Source organism: Elaeis guineensis, chromosome 1 (assembly GCF_000442705.2).
Source record: "Elaeis guineensis isolate ETL-2024a chromosome 1, EG11, whole genome shotgun sequence".
Lineage (NCBI taxonomy): Eukaryota > Viridiplantae > Streptophyta > Magnoliopsida > Arecales > Arecaceae > Elaeis > Elaeis guineensis.
In genome coordinates this window covers 21,186,449-21,211,565 of record NC_025993.2, presented here as the reverse complement: position 1 = coordinate 21,211,565, position 25,117 = coordinate 21,186,449, and the positions used below count along the sequence as shown (strand labels likewise).

Sequence of the window (25,117 nt, the reverse complement as noted above, 5' to 3'; positions counted from 1 at the left end):
TCACTAAAACCAATAATAAAGACCACCTCAATATGGGGCCAAAAAACAATTTCAAATTGTTGAGGGGCTTATGTATAAAAGAGTCAACTGATAGTGGAATTTCTAGGATTTTGACACATGCAGACGTGTCCATCTCGCTACCACTCACAACCAAATAAAGCCCATATATGACCCCACAAATACCCCACCAGCACCACTTTGTTCCACTGCTCTGTTAGAGTATTTTTTTGTTTTTTTAAACTACAGAAATATAACACAACAGTGTTGGGTACAGGATTTTTGGCACATCCCATGCACCCCATTTCCTGCCGCCCACCAATTACCCCACTTTAACCGTCAAATCCCGTCCTCCCGGTATCTCCGACCCATCCCCTTCTCCGCCGCGCTCCCCCCTCTCTCGTACGACCCCCCGACTCCACCCGGTTCTTCCGCCCAGCTTCTCTTCTCTCCCCGTACTCCCAATACCCGCACAGACGAAGCCTCCTTCAAAAGAAGGTAGTAAGTAGTACAAGAGACTTAGAGAGAAGAGAAGAGAAGAACGACTCGGATCCACTGTCATGGCGACGGCGGCGGTGGTGGCGGAGGAGGAGGAGGAGATGCTGCTCGACGAGCAGCACCGCATCAACCTGCTGCGGTTGGCGTCGAACACGACATCCCAAGTGGCCATCGTCGGCGCCCACGTGTGTCCGATCGAGAGCCTCGACTACGAGCTCATCGAGAACGAGTTCTTCAAGCAGGACTGGCGGAGCCGCGGCCGTGCCTACATCTTCCGCTACGTTACCCTTAAGTGGTCCCTCTGCTTCCTCATCGGCGCCCTCGCCGGCGCCGTCGGCTTCTTCAACAACCTCGCCGTTGAGAACATAGCCGGCGTCAAGTTCGTCGTTACCTCCAACATGATGCTCTCTCGGAAGTAAGAAACCATGGCGTAGATCCGATCAAAATCGGGTCTTTCTTTGTTTTGTGATGGTAAAAATCGGATTTTTCTTTGTTTTGATTGTAAAAATTGGATTTTTCTTTGTTGTTGACCTTGGTTTCTTAGGTATGGATGGGCGTTTGCGGTCTTTGCTGGGTCGAATTTCGTGCTCACGATGTTCGCATCGGTCATCACGGCTTACATGGCGCCGGCGGCGGCCGGATCGGGCATACCGGAAGTGAAGGCCTATCTGAATGGCGTGGACGCGCCGGGTATATTCTCGCTGAGGACTCTGGTTGTCAAGGTGAGATTTTGGGATCGCTGAATTGCCGTTTTCTTCCTGTTAAATGGTTTTTCTCTGTTAATCAGCTTACTCCAAAGAACAAAATTTTCATTTCCATGATGGAGTTCTCTTAGAGCTCTATTCTCTTTGTGATCCAGTTATCAGTTGAGATTTATAAACCCTGATTTTAGTCGGTAGCAGAAACTTTCTTGGCCTTTTTGAACCCTGTAATTAAAGCATTCACTTCATAATCTGCAACTTCCCATGGATGTGCTCGGTCATTTTTCTTTACCCTGTTTATTTTATGCTATGCTGAATCAAATTCCTTTGTTTGTTTAACATCATATTGTTTTGTTCACCTAACTATCGGAAAAAAGGGGAAAGAAAAGGTTTGATGAAAGCAAGAGGTTGGAATTACTGCTCTTGTACGGTTCATTTCCATCAATAATTGAAGCACAATCTATATAGAGGTGTTTTCTGAGACTTGAATAATGATTCATTAAACAGGATATATGTTGCATGCTTGTCACGAATAATGAGTCGGAGAAAGTTTTACACTTTAAGCAAGCAAAGTGTTTGATTTGAATGTTGGTTGGGATCCACAGGTAGTGGGTTGCATTGCTGCAGTGTCATCATCTCTCCATGTGGGCAAGGCAGGCCCAATGGTGCATACAGGGGCATGCATAGCATCTATACTCGGGCAGGGCGGGTCCCGTAAATACCACTTGACATGTAAATGGCTGAGGTATTTCAAGAATGACAGAGACCGGCGGGATCTGGTTACTTGTGGGGCTGGTGCCGGGGTTGCTGCTGCTTTCCGAGCTCCTGTTGGTGGTGTTCTTTTTGCCCTTGAATCTGTATCATCATGGTATTACATAGTTCACTTAGTTATATACATTCTTCTGCTGTTCTATATATATGCCCTTGAGGTTGTTTTTATGCTCTGAAGAGGGAATTATTGAGTAGGTTTTCTATGATGAATGCCAGTGAATATTTTTCTCAGAATTAGATATTAGCGAATGTAATCTCAAGTAGTCATAGGTAAGTAGTATTTCTATATGTGTTAGTCATCTAATATTTCCCCAAAATACAGGCTAAAACTTTAGTTGCATTTTCTGATAGCATTGATCAGCAAAAAAGGAAAAAAAAAACTAAAATTTTTGACAGTTTGCCCACCTCAAAATATGCATCAGTGATTATCTGGAAATTGCCTCATGTCCTATCAGATCAGGCACTTTAACCATGACTTAGTCTCATGTTTTCCATAAGCAGCATGTTTCAGATTGTCTTCATGATTCTGATACTGGTACTTGGCTTTACAGGTGGAGAAGTGCCCTACTTTGGAGGGCATTCTTCACTGCAGCTGTAGTTGCTGTTGTGCTTAGGGCGCTGATAGACATATGTAAAAGTGGCAAATGTGGTTTGTTTGGTAAGGGTGGGCTTATAATGTTTGACGTGACTTCAGATACAGTTGCTTATCACTTGGTGGACTTGCCACCAGTGATCCTTTTAGGAATCATCGGAGGAATATTGGGGAGCTTCTACAATTTTCTCCTGGAAAAGGTTCTTCGAATCTACAATCTTATCAATGAGTATGTATCACTTTCTCCCTATTTTACTTTCTTTCTTTGGATTAGCTAAATGTTTCTTGAGACACAATAGGAATTTTAACAAGTGACCAATCATGGAGATTATCATTGATTGCATAACCAAACATCTTTGAACACCCCCCGCCCCCCCCACCCCCCCCAAAAAAAAAGGCATATCTAAAATAGTTTATTCATGTTTTAATCTTTTAAAGGCACTGTTCTTCAAATATTTTTTTATAAGTTCTGCAAATTTTGCAAGGCAATATGTTGTTCATCTTAGAAATATTTGTCTACTTATTTTCAGGAAGGGCACTGGCTACAAATTGCTTCTTGCTGCCACAATTTCCATATTCACATCCTGTTGCCTTTTCGGACTACCATGGCTTGCATCATGTAGATCTTGCCCGGCTGACTTATCAGAAGATTGCCCATCAATAGGCAGGTCGGGTAATTTCAAGAAGTTCCAGTGCCCACCTGACCAATACAATGATCTGGCTAGCTTATTTTTCAACACTAATGATGACACAATTAGAAACCTCTATAGTGCTGGCACAGATGCTGTGTTCCAAAAATCTTCGATCTTGTTGTTTTTTGTTACCTCTTATTTCCTAGGAATTATGAGCTATGGTCTCGTTGCTCCTTCTGGCCTCTTTGTTCCAGTCATTCTGACAGGTGCGACATATGGACGCCTTGTTGGGATTCTTATGGGTAAACACTCAACTCTGGACCATGGACTTTTTGCAGTCCTTGGATCTGCTTCCCTTCTAGGTGGATCGATGAGAATGACTGTTTCTGTATGTGTGATCCTCCTAGAATTGACCAACAATCTCCTTTTGCTTCCCCTGGTCATGCTTGTTTTGCTCATATCCAAAACTGTGGCCGACACTTTTAATGCAAACATCTACGATCTGATTGTCAAATTGAAGGGTCTGCCTTATCTTGAAGCCCATGCAGAACCCTACATGAGGCAGCTCACAGTAAGTGATGTCGTCACTGGTCCTTTGCAGACATTTCATGGTGTGGAGAAAGTGGGTAATATAGTCCATGTTCTGAAAACAACTGGTCATCATGGATTCCCTGTTATAGATGAGCCTCCTTTTTCTGACTCGCCAGTGCTATTTGGCCTAATTCTTCGTGCACACCTACTTGTCTTATTAAAGAAGAAAGAGTTTCTTCATACTTGTGCACTCTCAAGTTTTGATGCTTCAAAACCGTTCTCTGCTGATGATTTTGCCAAGCGTGGCTCTGGCAAGCATGACAGCATTGACGATATAGAGCTGACTGTGGAAGAGATGGAAATGTACATTGATTTGCATCCATTTACAAACACTTCACCCTACACTGTCGTTGAGACTATGTCATTGGCAAAAGCTCTCATACTTTTCCGTGAAGTTGGTCTAAGGCACCTCTTGGTTGTTCCAAAGTCCTCTTCGGTAAGTGACCTTGTTTCAATTGTAAACTTTGTCTGCACCACTTTTATTTTTTACATCTATTACATCTATAACCTAAGTCAATGGCTGCTGCCAACATCAGTTCTGGTATCTTTTTTATGGTCTTTTTCAATCTTTTGATAGATATTAAGAATTTTTAGTCTTCATATCTGGCTTTATTTCCATCTCTGATAACATTGCTCGCTGTGAGTTACTGCAGAGGGCACCTGTAGTTGGCATACTGACAAGGCATGATTTCATGCCTGAGCATATCTTGGGACTGCATCCTTTCCTGCTGAAGAGCAGATGGAAGAGACTGCGGTTTGGAAAGTCCACCATTATCAAATTTTTTAGCAGCCTCTGTTAGCAGTGGGACATAAAAGTTAGATTTTCAGAATAATGGTAAGGCCTCAGATTTTCTTACTCCGGTTGGTGAATATCTAACACTTTGCGTTATCCTTTCACATGTTGGAGATTGAAGGAAGCAAGTCACGGTGCAGCGTCCAAGAATTCTTTCAAAGATTTTCCATGTATGCAGAGTCAATATCAAGCTATTTGAGGAAGCAGATGCAAGACAAAACAGATATATGTTTCTCCTTCTAAAGTGCCTTGGGAGATGTATGCTCAATTGTATCATACAGGATTCGGCACCACTCTTAGTTTACATATTCGCTGCAAGTTAAAATTTTTTTACAGAGGGCATTTGTTATTCAATCAGTTAGTTAACTCGGGTTGGTTCTTAGCCTGGTACATTTTTGATAGCAAGTAGTACCACAAGGTAATCTGATCATCACCAGATTGCATTCCATTCCACTTCTATGCTTTCTTGAGTCTCATAGTGGAGTTTTTATGTCCAAAACTTCGACTTTTAGATGATAGTTTTTGTCATATATCAGTGATATGCATGTGCACTAATAACTCCACAAAGCAGGCTGCATTTTAATATTAATATAAAAGTGCATGCTGGAGCATTAAGTTTTCTTTGGGCAAACAACTGGCCGCAGATTCTGAATCTCTGATTTGTTTGTGATGGTTGCCGCAACTGATTACAATTCAACTTTCATTTTGATTGTCATATAAACATATACGGATGATATAAACATCAATTGATTGCAGTTAACATGAAACTTGTGGCAAGATATTCCTCCAATATCTGAACCATTTGCTTTGACCTCTACAACTGTTCTGTAGCGTACTGGAAATCCAAAGATTCCAAACACTGAAAAAAATTAGCTGGCCATGTGGTTGGTGAATGACCTCCACATTCCCTGTACAAAGGTCTCCTAGAAGTATATATAATAAAATAAAGGAAAATGGTTATAAATTATAAGATATTGTGATTTCAAAGCATCCTATGCTCTTGCTGATTAAGTGTGAAGACATTAAATAGCATTTGAAAACCACAATGGAAGACAACATGGACCAAGGGCTTCTAAGAGCTTTCTGCGACAGTAAATGGATGTGGATGTCAGTATGATAAGGTATATGACTTCAGCTTTGTAGCCTAACCGGCTAGCAGTGGTTGTTCTTGTGGATCTGTAACACGAAACATTCGGGCCATTCTTTCTGTATATGATTGAGGTTTATGTGGTAGACTCCAGCTATGACATTGTGGCATGCCTTGCTAGCTGACCTCCATATTGAGGAGAAGGCTTGATGGTTTATGGTTTGCTGCTCCGAGATCCATGATGGCATCAAATTACACGAGTTTCAAATAACCAAAATTTCACAGTTCATGTTTACATACCATACAGTATCATAATGTATACATCAATCTGGATACGATGATCAACATATGCAATGATTGTCGTTGCATCTCTCAACCTAAATTTTGAGCAAGTGAAATATATTATAACCCCAAAAATTTTTAGTTGGAAGTAAGAATTATCACAGCTTTCACGTTTAAAACTATAACATCACACTTTCCAATACAAAAATAGTCTTTTCATCAACAGATGACAAACCTGTCCGTTCTCCAAATAAGGTTATGCTCTCTACAAAAATGTAAGAACAACTTGATAAGGCATCTGCATGCCAGAGACATCGTGTACTAGAAAAGACACCAAGCTGATACAAAAAGCTGATCCCCTATCATGCAGATCAATATTTTTGACATCAAACTTGTAGATGAGTGGAGCTGCTTTTCATGCTCTCCTATGACTCCTAGCATAGTCTTTCCTTATTTCCCACAGCTGTTCTACGACTTCCTTCATTGCAGGTCGATCATTGCGGGTAGGAGCAGCACACTGAAAGGCTAAACCAAAAATCCTCTTTAGTACCTCCTCATATACCACTTCCTTTAACAGAGGATCCAATATGCTTCTCACATTGCCTTCGTTATATTTCTTGAAGGCCTGAAACACCAAATTGCACAGGTTTAGATGAAGGTCGAAAAACATGTGCTAAAATTTGATCTTCAACCATATAAATATAATCTTTAGCTTTCTTTCAGAATAAAAATTAAGGATAACATCAAAATAGCATGACTTTATTAAATTTTCAAACAATAAGTTAATAACCACCAAAGTGTTTATCAAAATGATTTCGTAAAGAAGAACTGCCATGCTTACCCATCTAACAGTTATCCTTTCATCGGCCTTTCTCTTCACTTCTACTGGACGACGTGCGGATAGGATTTCTAAAAGCAGGATGCCAAAGGAGTAAACATCACTCTTGGGTGTGAGGCGAAATGTCTTAAGGTATTCTGGGTCCACATATCCAGCTGTGCCCTTCACTTTGGTCTCAATATGAGTCTGATCTGCTTCCATTGGACCAGTTCTTGCAAATCCGAAGTCAGCCACCTTTGCTCTGTAGCTTTCTGTCAGCAGAATGTTTGATGACTTGACATCTCGGTGAATTATAGGTTTCTCTGGTAGGACATGATACCAAAAAGAAAGCTGGTTAGATATCAAATGCTTGAGATCCACCAGGAGCAAATGGTTGAGGGTGGAGTCACTTAAAAAAGGTCACATTGTATTGAAGTATAATCATAGCTCAAAAAGGTAAATTTTTTCCATACATCCTCTCCATATTATCATATACACACATCCACCCTGATAGATAAATGATTCAGAAGCACTAGTATTCCCAAAACTAAATTAAAATAGAAAAAAGCCATGTACGTTAAGATAATAGATATTGAAGTAAAACGAGTTCCCAAGTTTTCTATCATATTGCATATTGAATGCTACCATGATCATGGTAATCCACAGATTTCTCTTTACTCCATACACAGTTATACATGAGGAAAACCAGAGCTGATCTCATAAAGATCATGGTTATGACTTGTTACCATCAAAACCCACCTTAATAACTATTTTCTAATACTCAGGATGTAATAACAGGCATGGACCTCATTCAACATGCTAAGACCAATGCCAGAGTCTAATTTAACAGATCTAGGTAAAATCCCATATAGCTAAACCATGCAATTGTCAAACCAACACCAGTCACTTATTCATGCATGCAGAGCCTCTTCAAGATAGACAAAGAAGATGGTCCAATTTGGTTGAAATTCGACATTAAGGCCAAAAGAAGATTAGGTTGAAACAACAACGACATGTTAGGAACTAAATAGCTTCTATTGAGAGGTCCAGGATCAAATAGACAAAGTTGTATTCAACAAAAGTTTTACAACCTTAAAATGGTCTTGTGCAAATTGGTTCGCATGCCATCCCAGTATGAATTTGACTTGCTATCTGGTTTATGACTGTTTCATGGATTTAATAGCTTTATATTCATAGAAGCTTCTTTAACATTTCCACGTCAGGTATGCGGTTTAGAATTAATAATGTACCCCTAGATATATCGAACTTTGCATATGATATGATGATGGCATCTGAAACCTTTGCTCTAAGATATATTTTGAGAAAAAGAAAGACCATAATAAGTCTCAAATTTTCAAAATTGCTTTTTAATTTTTAATTTTTAAATATTTCTTGTCTAATAAGTAAATTAAAATCCGGTCCACAATGTGCCAGCTGGTGCAGAACTCTGGTACCACTGTGATACAATATACCAGGCATGACTGGTATAAAGCCCACCAGCAGTATCTAAACCCTTGGGATTTCGTATCGGAATCCTTGGTGTTCCAATAACCATCCATGTGTTGCAAACTAAGATGTCTACAACCGGTGATAAAAGAATGTGTCATGATTTAATCAGTAATCAGGAATAAAAAAAACCAAATAAGATGATATAACCATTTATACTTTGACGTCTTGGCACTGTAATTTGCAAAAAAGGTCCTAAAACTGATAAGAAGGCATTAACATACTACGCATCAAAGTACATTCAGCAATAATCAATTTTTCATTGAATAGGTAGGTTGACCAGCACCAGCCGTGTCTACATAGATGATATTAAAAGCAAAACTAGTGCCTTTTGCAGCCATGAGAGTGAATTGTTCCACAATGAGAATGACTTTGTGACTCCCCCTCTGAGATGTAATGGCAAGAAGATCATTAAAATGTGTCAGATAAAAGAAATGGTAAGTTGGAGAAAGGTACACCCCCCAATTAAAGAGAACTAGAAAGACAAATTAAAAGGGAAAAAGAAGAAATGAGGGGGATCTTTGGCTTCACGAAGGGACCAAAAACTGTCAAAAGTCTACTGAAAAAATCACATTACAAGTAAACAACATAGTCATCTAACATCAAGTCACCAAGTGAAAGAAAAAAGGCCCACATGGAATCAAGACAAAGTGCATTCCATGCCTACTAGTGTCCATATATGTGACTATTATAGCTGAAAACTTCTTTTCTCAAACATGGGGTAAAGTAAGAATTTATCCTCCATGATGAATCAATAGCAGCTCACCTGCATATAGATGGAGGTATGTCAATCCATGAGCAACATCAATGGCTATTTCTAGCCGTTGACTGAAGTCCAAAATCTTCCCACCCTTACCTGCCATATAAACAAAATTATTTAACAATTCTAAGTTAAATAATTGATGTGATGTTTAAGAGTTTGAACATTCACAACTTTACCATCGAGATGTTCCCTGAGAGTACCATTTGAAACATATTCAGTAATGATTATACGTTCATTTCCTTTATCAGTGTAGCCAAGTAACTTGACCAAATTCCTATGTTCAATTTTGGTGAGAAGTGCAACTTCACTACTAAATTCAGCTCGTAGGGCAGCGAAATGTTCCTGTCAAAAATTAAATTATAACAGAGAATAACTACATAATTTTTTGGGAGAAAAAGATTCATCATTGATATGATTACTTCCTTATTGAATGAACAAAGGAATCATAATATGAAATGTCACAGACACATACATTGAGAGAGAGTAAAACGCTAAAAGTGAAGGGGGTGGGGGTTATCGATAATTTATCAATTTATCATATAAGAAGGATTTTAACTCAGGCCAGTTTTGGACTTTAATAGATAAATACAGTTTGGAGTTTACCAAATTGCAAGAGCTTCATCACTATTGTTATTTATCACTCAAAATCAAAGTTTACCATCTCGGTACCAGATCCTGAGATCCCATAACAGTACCATCCTATTACAATGTCGGTCCATCATATATTAGTTTTGTTACGGTATGGTCAGTATGCACTGGTATTGATCGGTATAGCAAACCTTGAAATTGTTAATTCAAAACAATCAAAGTGAGATGGGGACTTCCAGCAGATTGCCTTTTTATGGTTGAATTGATGATGTGCATTACAAAATTATAAACTGTCACATCATAGACTAGCAACTTTAGTACATGTTATTAGTTTGATAATCTGGGATTTAAGCATGCAGTCCCTGTAATATCTTTTCCAGAATTTAAATTCCTTACAAATCATAAAAATATACATTGGCTTTGATTGGTCAATGCCATCTTCTCTTCTCATTCATTAATCAGAAGAGGATCAGGAAATAACAGAAAAGCACCATCATATGCAAACATTAACTAATTAAATGAGTAAAAAAAATGTTCAACTCCTCACTCAAAGCTAATCAACTTTTTACATAATAAAGAACTTGATTCCATGCCAAAGAGAAGCACTTATCTTTAAACATGAATGAGTTGAAAATTTGTAATTGGTGGAGCTAACAATCTGTATCATACCATTATCATGATATATATGTCTCAACCATGGCAAAGCTTCCAAATTATTAAAATGGATGAGCAAAAACAATTCTAAAACTGTATTAATAGGAAGATCTGCTCATAATATAACCTCAACTAGGGGCGTTTATAGATCATCAGCACATATTGAATGCATAATTTGCATAGCATCACTAATATAACATAAGAGCAATCCTGAGCATATGAAATTTTTAAAAGACACAAAAAAGGAGTTTTCTCTTATAAAAAGCAAAAGAACATCACCTTCTTTGCTCGCTTAATAGCAACAACCTGACCATCTGGCAGCTCGGCCTTGTAGACAATTGCAAAACCACCTTCACCTATTTTTAGTGAAGATGAAAAGTTCTGAGTAAGTTTGCTAATCTGATCGATGCTGAGATGTAATGGTCCAATGGTACTTGATTGAGGAGATAGTGAAAATCGAGATGGACTAGGAGGTGTTCTTAGTGAATTTCCTGGTGTTCTTTCAGGGGTTGAGCTTACTTCAAAAGAGGAAACCGAATCCACTGAAACATAAAAAGCTATTTGTTAGTAAAATTTTCCACTAACATGGGTTATCTGTAACTAGAATCCATCAACAAATAATCCATAGCCCAAAGGGTCCTAGCTCAATTTACAAAAGTACTAGAACCTTCAAGTCATGTTGTTGACTCCAGCTTATCTGAGAAATTTAACATTGTGTTTGGTTGGGGCACATGAGGGAGGATGCATGGGGTTGGAAGGATGGATGGTTTCTATCCACCGTTTGGTTCCAAAAATCTTAGAAAAGGATCGATAAAAAAGAGGGATTATCCATCCATCCTAGCTCACCAATTTGCATACTCCAAATTAGGAGGATACAAGGAAGGATGGATAGAGCATGTGAGGAATGGATTTCTATGTTGACAAAAATTATCCCTCATTATATTATAAATTAATTAGTTATTTATATAATTAATATATATAAATAAATAAATTCATACTTAGTTTATAACATAGTTTTTTTATATAATTATAAATTACAAAGATTATAAGCTTATATATTATCCTACTGTTTTTTGGTACTAAATAAGTGTTATAAATCGATAATAATAATATTTTTTTATTATAGGGCCGTTTAGTAAAAATATCATATAAATATCATCCATCTTTTCTTTTATTTTTTTTATACTAAACAGAGAAGGGAATCATTCCCATCCATTCTTCTATGTTTCACCAAACATATCGGCGAATGGATGGATGGAAGACCTATCCATCCTGTCTTTTATCCATCCTTCCTCTCCTATCCATCCTTTATACTAAACATAGGTAAAAAGATAATTTTTTGTCTTATTATCTCGCATTGTCAATTTTTTTTGTTCCATTGATATAATTTAACCATAGAAAAGTGTGAGTATATATTGATTTAAGCATAACGACATAATGAGTTTTCCACAAGAATAAAAACAGTCTAGTAATTAATATCATAGTTTTGATCCGAGAGTTTCTTCTAACTATAAAGTGTTCATTTCCCTTGCCTTCTGCCTAATGAAAATACAAAACCTTACTTAAAGTATAAGAAGCTAATGATCTTTCCTTAGAAACTTTTGATTCATTTTCTGGTAATATCCTTAGAGAAGCAGGATTCTCCTTGTCAAGCAGAAACCAGGCTGAAGGATTGGAGCTTTTAGCAGCCATCCCATAAGATTCTGAGTCAACATTTCAATCATTCTACACCTCCAGTGACAGAATAGAGCTTTGTAAGGGAGAAAATGTTCCACTGAGGCATTATCTCAAAATTCTGCAGCACACAAGATCCTCCACAGCCAGTTCGGAGAGCCAATACATAAACTGATTATCAATCTTAAAAAAGAAGGGCTGAACATTAGAAGGCAAGCTAGAATCAATATTTGTGAAGTTTCAGTTATCCTGTAGAGCTTAAAGATTTTTTTTATTATGATGTATTGGATAACAGAATGTAAAGAGTTCTCTCATTCTAAGAACAAAATCTTTCATTTATTTCATATAAACCATGAGATCATAGCACAGGTCTGCAGGAAATCAGCAATCATGATCACAAGGTTTAGAAAGAATTAGTTTATTCTATCTGCTGTGTTACTCCTTTCTACCGCCTGGCATGCCTGTTTAGAGAACAATTTGAAGACATGTCTGCCAAGGTCATTAAGAGAACCTGATGCTTTTTATTGATGTCAACAAAAACTGAAGTCAGCAATACTGTGCAATGGCACGGTGCGAAGAGAAATACCAGCTAATTTTTGACTTTTTTATATGGAATATGTTTCATCAGATAAAAGCATTACTTGCATAGAGAACATAAATAGCAGCAGATAGAGCAATATATTAATCATCAATATCATCGAAGCCTTTTCTATCAAATGGGCGGCTTTGGTGCAGAAGTCCAAGTCAAGAAAACAGCACAAATGAATTTTAGTATTTTACTACTAATTACCAACTTAAAGTAAAGTATTGGTTCCAAATTCTTCGACCAGACAACTTAAGGCAGGAAAGGGACCAGCCATTTAACCTAGAAAGTATGTTGGTTGGTTGAAGACCTACATTGATGGCTGTAGATTAAACACGTGCAGTTAAGGAGGAAATCTCCAAAGTTACTCTAGGCTTAAAAGGAGTCAACATGAAGAGGAAAAATAATGTTCAATAAAAGGAATAATGGTCAATTTTGATGCACAAAAATAAGCCAATAAATATCAGTTAAAACTTTCACTGACAGGCTTAAAGCTACTAAATATAATGCTAATGCATATCTTTATGCTACTAATATTCAGATATTGTGCTTAATTAACTTACTCGAATGCACACCTCTGGGTAGAACAGGATGCTCACTCACATCTTTTCTTTTTGTGTGAAAGCAAGGACAAAGTACAGCGCAACATAGAAGGAATATTCCTGGTACAGCGAGCATAAGATGATCCGGTGCCAAATCAAAATCATTATGCTGCTGTTTCTCCTGTGTCTGACTCATTTTGCCTACCTTATCAGGGATGGTACCTTTTGGTAACGGTTGAAGCAATAATTTTCTCCCTTTCCTTCTAAGTAGGTTCACTGCAAAGGGCACCAATAAGAAAGCAGTCATACATTGTAAAAAAGAAATCATTTCATTTACATGAACAAAAGGCAAAAAAGTTAAAGTACAAGGTCTCATTCTATAAACCAAGTCCGTCTCCATCACCAGTGTTAAGCTAATCCAGATGACAAGCTTAACATCAACCAGAATATGGAAAAAATTTTTAAAACTTAAATGGATTAAATAGTGTTTGTTCATTGGACCATATACAATCAAGAAATGTTTTATATACATACCAAAAACATGATCAATATCCAATACACCATTTGACTTTGTTCCCATAAAGTTAAAAAGTGCCAAAAATATTTGGGACATTTAGCTGGTCCACTGATAACTGATATTATCATTTTTCTAGCAGATTTAGTGCACCATTATATCTTGTAGAATTTTTCCAGTTTATAGGCAAAGCCTAATGATATATAGTTCATTTCAACAATATATACCAAAAAACAAATAACACTTGTTGCCTTGAGATCCTTGTATCAAGGACCAACTACTTTCTCGACCATGCAAGCCATCCATTGGTTACTCATTTCCTTCACACTATGCTCCTAAGAATCCGAGACCTGCTTTGCTTTGTTGTCTTGTGTCCATTAGTAGATCATCTCCTATAAGCAGTGCCCACAGACTTTTGTCATCCTAGTTAAAGTGTCACAACATTGCTCCATGCTGATCTTCATTGGTTACATCATCTTCCCAATGCACCGTTGCCGTTTCACTTTGTCAGCTATATTGGTGCCCCATGCTTGTGACATCCCTACCATCATCATGTCCACTCGAGCTTCTCATTGCATCTTATAGAAATTATTATTCATTCACCTCCTATCACTCATACTATTACTAAGCTATCTTCTTAGCATCCATTATTTATGCTCAAAGAAACTACTACTTTACATGATCAAGTCACTTTCATGGAAAACTCTTAGCAGAGGTCCACCTAAAGTTAAAGCCTTTGAGAAGTGGATAGAATGGTATCTATCCATGATGCCTTCTTCATTCAATTATTCATAATAGGAGCCAGCGCATGTGTTCCATATATCCGATAGAACATTCATCTCAGCAACAGTGCATTTATTAGAGTCAATGCCATAAGATTGGGATTTGCTCCAAAACTTCCAGCTTGAGCTGCAAGATTTAGTTGTAACCCAGTAAGCCAGCCTTAGCAACCAAATGGAGGCTTAAGATGTTTTCCATAGGGAAAGGGTAAAAGGGCAATGCATGTACACTTGAATTGTAAAGATACGTAATAAAGTTGAGAAATATAAAGACCATAACAAGGTTTGCACCTAAAAATGAATGATGCAGTGTCCTTGACAAGACAGATGAAGTATATGGAACATACAATTAGAAGGGAAAGTGCATGAGTAGTCTCAAGAACATGACAAAGCCTCCTTTCATTAGTATTATTTTGCACCATGATACTAAAATCCATTAACAGGTTTGCAAAACTAGATGCAAGGATGTGATACATGTCTGCCTAGTGACATATAAGTAGGACCTATGTGAAGTAGGAAAGTTTCAACTATTACTACCTACTAAAATTAACATTTGTGGCCCTAAATATAGTAGTGCAGATGATAAAAGAAGCCGAAAGCTTAGTTTCACTGAATGAGAAAGGGAGAACCAAGTGCTATTTCATTTTGCAGCACATATATAATTCGACTAAAATGAGACATCTCCTAGTGTAGTCTTGAGGTGCATAAGAAAGCATGTCCAAGGCAATTATTCCACCAACCAGACAGGGAGGAAAAAATCATAAGAGGCTGGAAGTTGGAGATGCTAAACATTACATGATACCCTAACTCTCTGCCATAAGTGATTGTAGGTATAGAAAATTTTGCAGCTTCTTCCTTGCATATTGCCTCTCTTGCAAAGTCTTATTAAAAATTATGTTCCTAAAATCTCAATTCAAAGACTTCCATAAACAATTAAAATCAACACGAAGGATTCTTCCACTACATAATCCCACGATTAACAAAACGTAAAGAAACCAATATATTAAAAACAAAAGTTCTGCAGACAAGAATTACCAGAAACTATATCGGTCTCCAGACGGGCAGAGACCGATAAATCCCGATTGCAGTACTCCCTGCCAATTCTCGCCCACACCTCTTCATTCGAGCCACAGATCGGACACCCATTTCTGAAACACAACTCTAACTCCTTACAGATCAAACCGACATCTTCCGCCTTCTTCAGACCGATAAAGAATTCATACAGATGAGTCGACTTCAAATAGCCGACACGATCAGTCCCGCAATCCTTCAAATAGGTCACCGACGACCCAGCAACCAAATTCCATTGAAACTGGGCCAAAATCACCAAAACTAGAAGATGCAGAGCCATTATTGACATACTACCCCCCGGAAACACCGAAAAACTTCATATGGAAGCCAGATCAATCGCTCCGGAATCCCCAAAATCCAATCTTTCTGCGAGACAAGTTGATGAAGTTGGAGAAAGGAAGCGAAGAGACTTCAAAGGCCGAGTCCAGAGGAAACCGAGGGGTTTGGTGGGTGGTGGTGATGTGGACGGGATCGTTTTCTCCTTGTAAGAGGATGGATCGAAGGATTTGGTAAGAGAATAAACTGGACTGGAGTCAACGACGGAGGTCCCGAACAGTGGCGGCGGTTTTCCCTTCGGGCCGAAATTTGACCGTCGCGGAAACTAAAGACCTTGACCAAGCCGCGTTGCGGTCTCCTCGCAGCCCCACGCGGCGCTATTTTCGGCAGCGATCCGCAAATGGGTGTTTGTCACGTCTCGGATGTTTACCGGTGTATGCCGTTCTTCAAGGATTAGAAGAATGATGCCTTGCTTTGGTCAATTGTTGAGATGTAATAGATTGATCTTTTGTTGCCTCGTGCGGGGATATCAGAAATTTGAGGAAGGTTGACCATAGAGGACTTAAAAGATGGCAGATGTTATTAGGCTGTTGTCGTGTTACAAGAACAATGCTTTTTTTTTTTTAAAGCAATATTCAGAATTTAATATGTGAACATCGTCTGATGGAAAGCTCTTAGAGGAGATGTACCAACAGCCTCAGCTAATAATTGTTGGAAGGGAAATTTTTTTTCTATTTTCTATTCATAAGATTAAGATTACATCAATTAAATTCAGATCATCATTTCTGTCAAAATTAAATTTTTTTATTCTGCAAACAATTAGCTATATTATTAAATAATATTATTATTTTTTTGTTATTATATTTTAATTTTTGTTGAAATAGTTCGTAATCACTTTCATCTCCATTATAATGGAGAATGAGAATTCCAAAAAGAGTACATTATGTCTGAATGAATGTGGAATCTTATGTAGTAAAGATGGAAACTTAGGAATTTGGTCCATCGCAAAAATTACTTTAAAATTTTATAATTGGTTGATATCAATGTTATATAGTAAGCTATGATGTTCAAAAAGAAGCTATTTATCCTCTATCCTTCGGCTCTAAATCAATATTCTAGTTCTCTTTTCTCTCTTGGTCCGACCTCTCCGTCTCTCCGTCGAAAGCCAATCTTGAGCCAACTTTTTTTTCTCCTCTAATCCAACTTCTCCGCCTCATCCTCTTTGATTTTTTTTCACCTCTCTCCAGCAGCCGATATCAATTGCAATAGCGGATATGGTTAGAGGCATCAACAATAGTGATTTGATCTAATCTGATTAATAGCATCATGTTTGAAGGTTTGTTTCTTTGTTCCTCGATGATTATACAGTTAGAACATAGATTCTGGTTCATAAAGGTGCTTTCATTTTAATTATTTGGTTGTGTAGCCTCTTTCCTTCAATAGTTTGTATGTTTATATATTAACGAAGAATGGAGTAAGTGAGGTGTTTTCTATTTTGTTTAATAAAGTCTCTTCTTTTCAGTTTTCTCAAAAAATATCCTTTGTAAATCTTTTGCGATTCCATTGGTTCTTTTGGTAAATCTGAGTTCAACCTGGGTGCCTAGACACATCTTTAGTAATTCTACTAGGAATTTTGTTGCTCATCTAGCTATCATGAATTATGAGGTTTTGCTTCCTTATACCTAGGTCAACTAGCTTGCAGTGCAAGTTATTTTTAATGTAAAACAGCTGCATTCTATTACTCCATAGAATGATGTTCCAAATCATTTGACAGAAGCCATTTATCCTCTATCTTTCGGTCCCAAATCAATATCCTAGGTCTCCTTTCTCTCCTGAGCTGACTCACCCTCCTGATCCGACCTCCCCCTCATCGTTGAGAGTCGATCTCGAGCCAACTTTTCTTTCTCCTCTAATCCAACCTCTCCACCTCATCCTCTTTGGTTTTCTTCCACCTCTCTCTAGCAACTGACATTAATGGCGGTAGCGGACGTGATTGGAGGCATCAACAATAGTGATTTGATCTAATTTGGTTAATAGCATCATGTTCGAAGATTTGTTTTTTTATTTCCTGATGATTATACAGTTGGAACATAGATTCTGGTTCATAAAGGTGCTTTCATTTTAATTATTTGGTTGTGTATCCTCTTTTCTTCAATAGTTTGTGTGTTTATATATTAACGAAGAATGGAGCAAGATGTTTTCTATTTTGTTTAATAAAGTCTCTTCTTTTCAGTTTTCTCAAAAAATATCCTTTGTAAATCTCTTGCGATTCGGTTGGTTCTTTTGGTAAATTTGAGTTCAACCTAGGTGCCTAGACACATCTTTAGCAATTCTACTAGGGATTTTATTGCTCATCTAGCTATCATGAATTATGAGATATTGCTTTCTTATACCTAGGTCAACTAGCTTGCAGTGCAAGTTATTTTTAATGTAAAACAGCTGCATTCTATCACTCCATAGAATGATGTTCCAAATCATTTGAATTCTCTGTGTTTGATTTTTCCATTTGACTATTTGTTCCACATTGGCTGAAAGTTTATGGCATAATCTGTTTTTTTTATTAGGTCAGAGCAGTATATAAATACCATATTTGGTTGTCATGTGCTAGCTTAGAGGCTTTGGGCTGCCTTCTAACGCAAAAAATATCTAGTTTATTTGTGGAGATGCCCACGATGAGTTAAACCAGAATCACTTTTATTTTGCATGCATATGATTATCATTTTTTTTATGGGATCCTCTGGCTTGCTGCATCGTCAAATTACGTAAAAGTAGTAAGTAAATCTGGATAATTTGATTAATGATGTCTCTAATAATTAAATATTAAAATACACATACATTTATTTTATATATTTTATAACTGTAAATTTTCGATCACAGTTTGGACGTGCATGTTTTGATCCTTTCTTAGGGTATGGCATGTTTGCTGTATTGCACGCTGTGCCTATGCACCCATGGTGCAGCTTTTTTTGTATTTTTCTTGTTTCCATGAAATGTTTTTTACAAGAAATATGGTTTAGTGTTTTGGTCATGGTCTTCATTGTGTGTTGATGTTTTATATTGCTAATTTATCATAGGGCATCACATAATTTGAATTATATGTGCATTGAAAACATTTCGGTGTTAAAAATAACAATTGAAAATGAAACGGTTACAAGAAATCATTGAATTAGATGAAATGTTTCTATTTTCAATTTGATGAAGCATATGAAATCATTTCCTAGAACACATAGCATTCATTTAATTAATGACTATGGTGTTTCCAGTTTGATGAACCATAATCGTATATTCATAATGGAAATTATTGAATTTAAGATTAACAATTGAAAGTATTCACAAGGATTAATTTTGTAGGTTCATTAAATCTGGAAGCACCTGTGGAATATAACTTGCAATTTTCTACCAGTTATTCTTGATTTGATGTTGGATTCATGCCTCGGGGATTGAATATGTTAATCAAAGGTCATAAGATCCACTAAGCCACCAACAGCAAGATTCCCATGTTATTCTTTAAATCAAAAGCGAAATAATCCTTGAATTTTTCAAGAAGATTAAAGAAGGGTGGAGATATGATACCAAGCAAGAATACTTTTTCTAACCAGAATGTCCAACTCCTTGTTTCAATCCTGTGAAAATTGCATCAGAGGGCTGCAAGCTGCTTCTTATTTTTTTTCCCACCTTGAGATGGTGGAGAGCAAACACTAAAATCATTAAAAATCCATCCTAAGCAAAACTAACGGTATTGCCTTGTTTGAGATTGTATCAACTTCATATGGGTAGAGTCAATCATGATACAGCTTGCGTCACTTTGTTATAGGTTGATTTGGGGCCGGTACATGTGGTTTGCCCTTGATTAGTATGAGTATATATATCACAACCACTCGCTGATCTCCTAGTTCGTATTGTATATGTTGACTAACATGGGGCCTGGTCAGCTGGCGTGCGTTTGGTTAGTAATAAAAAAATATATATTTTTTTATTTTTTAATTTTGAAAAATAAAAATTTAAAAATACCGTTCGATAATAATTTAAAAAGTAAAAATTAAAAATTAAAAAAATCAAAACTATTTACTTTACGTGGAAAGTAATTTTTTTTTTAAAAAATTTATTTTTGCTTCTTCCCGGCGTATCCCAACGCTCGCCACGTCCCCCTCCCCCTCTTTTTTGGCTCTCTCTGTCTGCCTGGCCGGCGAGCGCACTACACCGATGTCTACAAATGGAACCCCATGATCGCCGGCCATGCCAACCAGGGCTTCCCCGACTCCACCGTCGCATTCTATTTCTGCATGCGGGCCACCCGAGCCCCGCCGAACACATACAACTTCGCCCTCCTTGTGAAGGCTTGCATCCATGGTGGTGATACTAGAAAGCTCATCGGCTTAGGAAAGGAAGTCCATGGCCAAATTCTCAAGTGTGGAGTGGAGGACGTAATTGTTGTTAAGAATTCCCTTTTGAATATGTACTGCGCTATGGGCCGCTTGGCAGAGGCTCGCCTTTTGTTTGATAAGAGCTGGCACTTGGATTTGATCTCCTGGAATACTTTGATCTCGGCTTATGGGAAGAATGGAGATGTGGTGACTGCAGGGGATCTGTTTGAAAGAATGCCTGAGAGAAGTCTGGTTTCTTGGAGTGCCATGATTGATGGGTATGTGAGGAATGAGGATTTCTCCATGGCCTTGAGGTTGTTTCATGAGATGCAGGATGAGAGGATGAAGCCTGATGTGGTGACTTTGGTGAGTGTTTTGAAGGCTTGCACTCGGTTGGGTGTGCTCGATCAGGGACGCAGGATCCACCACTACATTGACAGGAATGGTCTTGACTCTTGCGAGGGAGGGCAATGTGATACTTGAGACTGCTCTAGTGGATATGTATCATAAATGTGGGTGTATGGATGAAGCTTGGAAGGTATTTGATGGCGTCCGCGGCGGGGATGATGTGTTGTGGAATGCGATGATTGGTGGGCTTGCAATGCATGGCCATGGAGAGCGTGCGCTCCAGCTATTTGGAATGATGAAGGAGAGGGGGATAATACCAAATGAGTCAACGTTCGTTGGAGCTCTATGTGCTTGCACCCATGCCGGAATGGTTGATGATGGGAAGAAGATATTTGAGTCCATGAGATATTTTTAAAGTTACCGAATATATTTTTTACTATTTTGCTTTTCTTCTGTAGTAAACATAAAAAAAATAAAAAATATTTTTTAGAAATTAAAAATTAAAAATCAAAAAATATAACCAAACGCACCTTTGGTTTCTGGAACTTTACTGTCAATATGCATGTGGCCATTGGATGAGTATTGCCTTTGCAACAATTCTATAATATAAAGCAAAAGGATAATTCATTTTTAGTTCATGCTTAATGCAACTCCATCGCATAGAAAATGATAGAAACATTTTAATCAGTCAGTGGTGTAAAATTTAAGCATACTGTGAAAAGAAGAACAATAGATTGTAAGTTTCTACATTCTAAAATTTATTTTTTCTCCATTAATTATCTTAAGAGCATTTCTCATGGTAACCTTTTTTTCTTCATTCAGATATTATCCTCTATGAGATTATCCATATTGATCTTAGATTTGATTTTGATGAATAATAAAATATTTGAATATATAATTAATACTAATAAGATATTTAAGTATTTGAGGAGAGTTTTCAGAAAGTTATAATCTTATTTCAAAGATGCTAAAGTTTTTCACTTTGAAGATTCAAAGAAGCAAGATTAAAAAGACCTAAGTCATTTCAAATTACAAGTAAAAAATGCCTAAGGATGGTGATGATCGGGAATACTGGTAAGGAGGTGGATCACTCACACTGAAAAATAAGAAGAGGATAGGGCAACAACCTAACAGCCCAAGCACTAGTAGGATAGTAGCTAGGCCACATAGGGATGAACCACAAGAGAAATGTCAGAAGCTATGTCTAGTTCCCAATAAAAGCTTTCAAACACCCGTAAAGCTTAAGGTTGGCGCTGTGCTGCTTGTTGGATTATTTTAAACTTATCATTAAATAACTTTGAAAAACTAAAAGACCTTTTGGAAAACTAAAGGGTCTCTTGAAAATCTGAAAGGCCTCCTTGAAAAAAGGAATAGGCTTCTTGATAGATGAAGAGTTAAATACATAGAATTCTGTAAATGCTTCTTAGTATTCTATGCATGAATTAAATATTATGGAATATAAAAAGGCATCTAGGCATCTATAAATAGAAAGGTGATTTGTCCATTGTGGTATGCGAAGCAAGTATTCTTCTTGTCATCTTTCCATGATAAGAGAAGAGTGTTTATTATTTTTATATTTGAGATTCTTCAATTCTATCATTTGGTATCAGAGCCTTGTCTTGTTGAGAAGATTGATCCTAAGGGAAATGGCTAGTAATGGTGTGCAAATGCAAATCCCAAAGCTTACTAAGGAGAACTTTGGGAATTGGTGTATCCAGATGAAGTCATTGTTTGGCTCACAAGATCTATGGGAGATCGTTAATGATGGCTACACCGAGCCTACACCAGATCAAGAGAGAGGGTACAATCAAAATCAAAAGGAGGCTTTGAGGGTTACAAGGAGGAGAGACAAGAAAGCTTTGTTTCAATTGTATCAAGCCTTGGATAAGGTGACATTTGAAAGAATTGCTGAGGCAACTTCTGCAAAGCAAGCATGGGATACTCTCTCCATCATATTTAAAGGAGAAGAAAAAGTGAAGCGAATCCGACTACAACAACTACGGGGAGAATTTGAAGTCGCCACCATGAAGGAGATGGAGAATATCTTCAACTACTTTTCTCGGATATTGGTTATCGTAAACCAATTGAAGAGGAATGGAGAGAAGATAGATGATGTTCGAGTGGTGGAGAAGATACTTCGATCTTTGACACCGAGGTTTGAGCATATTGTTGTTGCTATTGAAGAAGCTAATGATGTGGATACTCTATCCATCAATGCGTTGATGGGTAAACTTCAAGTCCATGAACAAAAGAAGCAAAATAAAATTGAAGCAGCTAATACAGAGCAAATACTTCAATCAAAGGTGGAGGCCAAAGATCAAAAAGGAAAGGATCAAGGGCAATCTCAAGCATTTCGAGATGCTAGTAGCAACATAAGAGGTAGTGGCAACAACTACCGTGGTCGTAGTCAAGGTCGTAGTCATGGTCGAGGGGGCTACAATGGTGGAAGAGGCCGAACTTCAAATTTCAACAATGGAAGAGGTGGTAGAAGAGGTGAACATGATCGAGGTAGAAGATTAAATGGAGGTCGTGACCAAGCAAGATCCAATGTTCAATGCTATAATTGCCACAAATATGGGCATTATAGCTATGAGTGTTGGAACAATGAGCAAAGCAACTACTCCGAATCCAAAAATCAAGAAGGAGAGCCAACTCTTCTTTTGGCATGCCAACAAAATGGAGATTTGAAGAATGTGTGGTTTCTTGACTCAGCAGCCACAAACCACATGTGTGGAAGAAAAGATCTATTTGTGGAGTTCCAAGAAGGGGTGCATGGTGATGTGAAGTTTGGGGATTTCTCCAAAGTTCCCGTCAAAGGAAGAGACAAGATCATGATTCAACAAAAGAATGGTACTTCTGATTTTATTTCCAATGTATATTATGTGCCAGACTTGAAGAGTAATATTCTAAGTATTGGCCAACTTTTGGAGAAGGATTATATAATTCATATGAAAGGGTCATCACTAACCTTAAGAGATTAGAATGGGAAGCTGATTGCTTGTGTCCAGATGGTGAAGAACAGGATGTTTCCTCTTCTCTTAAAGACAGATTCTCAAAAATGCTTGCAAGTGGATATCAAGAACCTTTCTTGGCTTTGGCATCTCAGGCTTGGATATATAAATTTTGAAAGTTTGAAATTGCTATCTAAAGATGGTATGGTGAAAGGTCTTCCGCATATATATTATCCAAATGAAGTTTGTGAAAAGTGCACACTAGCAAAGCATATAAGAGCTCTCTTCAAAGGTGGAAAGTCTTGGAAAGCAATGAGACCATTGCAGTTGGTGCATACTGATATATGCGGCCCTCTTCCAGAATCTCATGGTGGTAACAAATATTTTATAACATTTATTGATGATTTTAGTAGAATGTTGTGGGTTTATTTTCTTAAAGAAAAGTCGGCTGCACTCTCTACATTTAAAAATTTTAAATCTTTAGTTGAAAAAGAATGTAACTATAAAGTATAAATTTTGAGATCCGATAGAGGCGGAGAATACATGTCAAATGCTTTCAGAAACTATTGTGATGAAAAAAAAGTTCGACATCAATTCACTGCTCCGTACTCTCCACAACAAAATGGAGTAGCCGAAAGGAAGAATCGGACCATCCTTGACATGACAAGAAGTATGTCGAAAGAGAAGAACCTTCCTGAGCAATTTTGGGCTGAAGCGGTGGCATGTGCAACCTATCTCATCAATCGAAGTCCGACAAAGTTCATCAAAGGAATGACACCAAAGGAAGCTTGGAGTGGCTACAAGCCAGGAGTGAGCCACTTAAAGATTTTTGGGAGCATTGCTTATGCCCAAGTGCCACAAGAGAAGAGAAAAAAGGTTGATAATCGAAGCCAAAAGTGCATCTTCATAGAATACAGTGAGCAATCCAAAGCCTACAAGTTGTATGATCCAATGGCAAATAAGGTAATCATCAGTCGAGATGTGGTCTTCAAGGAAGATGATGTATGGGATTGGAGTGGCACAGATTCTCATACTAAATATATACCACTTCATAATGAAGCTGAGGAGAACATAGAAGTGGAGGCTGCCCAACCAATATTATCACCAGCAAGATCATCTCCACCACCACAAGCTACACCGGCTTCTTCAAGTCATTCTATATCAACAAGAAGTCATGGAAGAAAATTTAGAAGTCTTAATGATCTTTATAATGAAACAAAAGCAGTTGAATAAGTTGATTTATATTGTTTATTTGCTGATGTTGAACCTCTAACATTTGATGAAGCAGTGCAGAAAGCTAAATGGAGAAAGGCAATGAAGGAGGAGATCCATGCCCTAGAGAAAAGTAATACGTGGGAGTTAACTACACTTCCAAAAGGACAAAAGACGATAGGCGTTAAGTGGGTGTACAAAGTAAAGCACACTGCTAATGAAGAAGTAGAAAGATACAAAGCTCGTCTTGTGGCCAAAGGCTACAAGCAAAAGAAGGGATTCGACTATGATGAAGTCTTTGCATCAGTTGCTCGACTTGACACCGTGAAGCTTATCTTCTCACTTGCATCTCATCACAAGTGGAAGATGTACCATATGGATGTGAAGTCAGCATTTCTCAATGGCTACCTTGAAGAAGAAGTCTATATTGAGCAACCGGAGGGTTATATCCTTAAAGGCATGGAAGATAAAGTGTATAAGTTACGAAAAGCTTTGTATGGGTTGAAGCAAGCACCCCGAGCATAGAATACA

At 37.7% G+C, this 25,117-nt stretch overlaps 4 protein-coding genes across 9 annotated transcripts; 3 read left to right on the top strand and 1 right to left on the bottom strand.

The window, feature by feature from the left end:
* The first annotated feature begins 280 nt into the window (after positions 1–280).
* On the top strand, positions 281–5,028 carry LOC105032565 (putative chloride channel-like protein CLC-g). Of its 4 annotated transcripts, none has more exons than XM_010907037.4 (7): positions 281–910; positions 1,040–1,217; positions 1,802–2,064; positions 2,519–2,788; positions 3,090–4,218; positions 4,436–4,617; positions 4,697–5,028. In XM_010907037.4, exons 1-6 carry the CDS (start codon positions 558–560, stop codon positions 4,580–4,582), a joined length of 2,340 nt encoding a protein of 779 aa, XP_010905339.1. In that variant the 5' UTR covers positions 281–557; the 3' UTR covers positions 4,583–4,617; positions 4,697–5,028. The 4 variants fall into 4 exon arrangements, with proteins under 4 accessions (XP_010905339.1, XP_010905338.1, XP_010905336.1 ...); XM_010907036.4 differs by having other exon boundaries at positions 4,690–5,028; XM_010907034.4 differs by having other exon boundaries at positions 4,436–5,028.
* Positions 5,029–5,875: 847 nt separating this feature from the next.
* Positions 5,876–16,141, bottom strand: LOC105032564 (calmodulin-binding receptor-like cytoplasmic kinase 3). 3 transcript variants are annotated; one of them, XR_003798738.2, is made up of 8 exons: positions 15,400–16,139; positions 13,093–13,347; positions 10,552–10,814; positions 9,207–9,372; positions 9,034–9,123; positions 6,786–7,084; positions 6,180–6,569; positions 5,876–6,039 (listed from the first exon to the last, which is right to left on the bottom strand). XR_003798738.2 is itself a non-coding variant. In XM_010907031.4 (7 exons), exons 1-7 carry the CDS (start codon positions 15,722–15,724, stop codon positions 6,360–6,362), a joined length of 1,608 nt encoding a protein of 535 aa, XP_010905333.1. In that variant the 5' UTR covers positions 15,725–16,141; the 3' UTR covers positions 6,045–6,359. The 3 variants fall into 3 exon arrangements, 2 of the variants coding, with proteins under 2 accessions (XP_010905333.1, XP_010905334.1); XM_010907031.4 differs by lacking the exon at positions 5,876–6,039 and having other exon boundaries at positions 6,045–6,569; positions 15,400–16,141; XM_010907032.4 differs by lacking the exon at positions 5,876–6,039 and having other exon boundaries at positions 6,045–6,569; positions 13,105–13,347; positions 15,400–16,138.
* A 3,685-nt stretch (positions 16,142–19,826) lies between these two features.
* Positions 19,827–20,930, top strand: LOC105032575 (pentatricopeptide repeat-containing protein At5g66520; the record flags this gene model as incomplete). The annotated part of the gene is given in 2 exon segments (XM_029261050.2): positions 19,827–20,528; positions 20,530–20,930. Coding segments are annotated over 2 exon segments (1,011 nt in total), but the record flags the coding sequence as incomplete, so codon positions are not given.
* Positions 20,931–22,069: 1,139 nt separating this feature from the next.
* LOC140855779 (uncharacterized) lies at positions 22,070–23,404 on the top strand. The gene has a single exon (XM_073252537.1). It carries the CDS (start codon positions 22,070–22,072, stop codon positions 23,402–23,404), a length of 1,335 nt encoding a protein of 444 aa, XP_073108638.1.
* Positions 23,405–25,117: the final 1,713 nt, after the last annotated feature.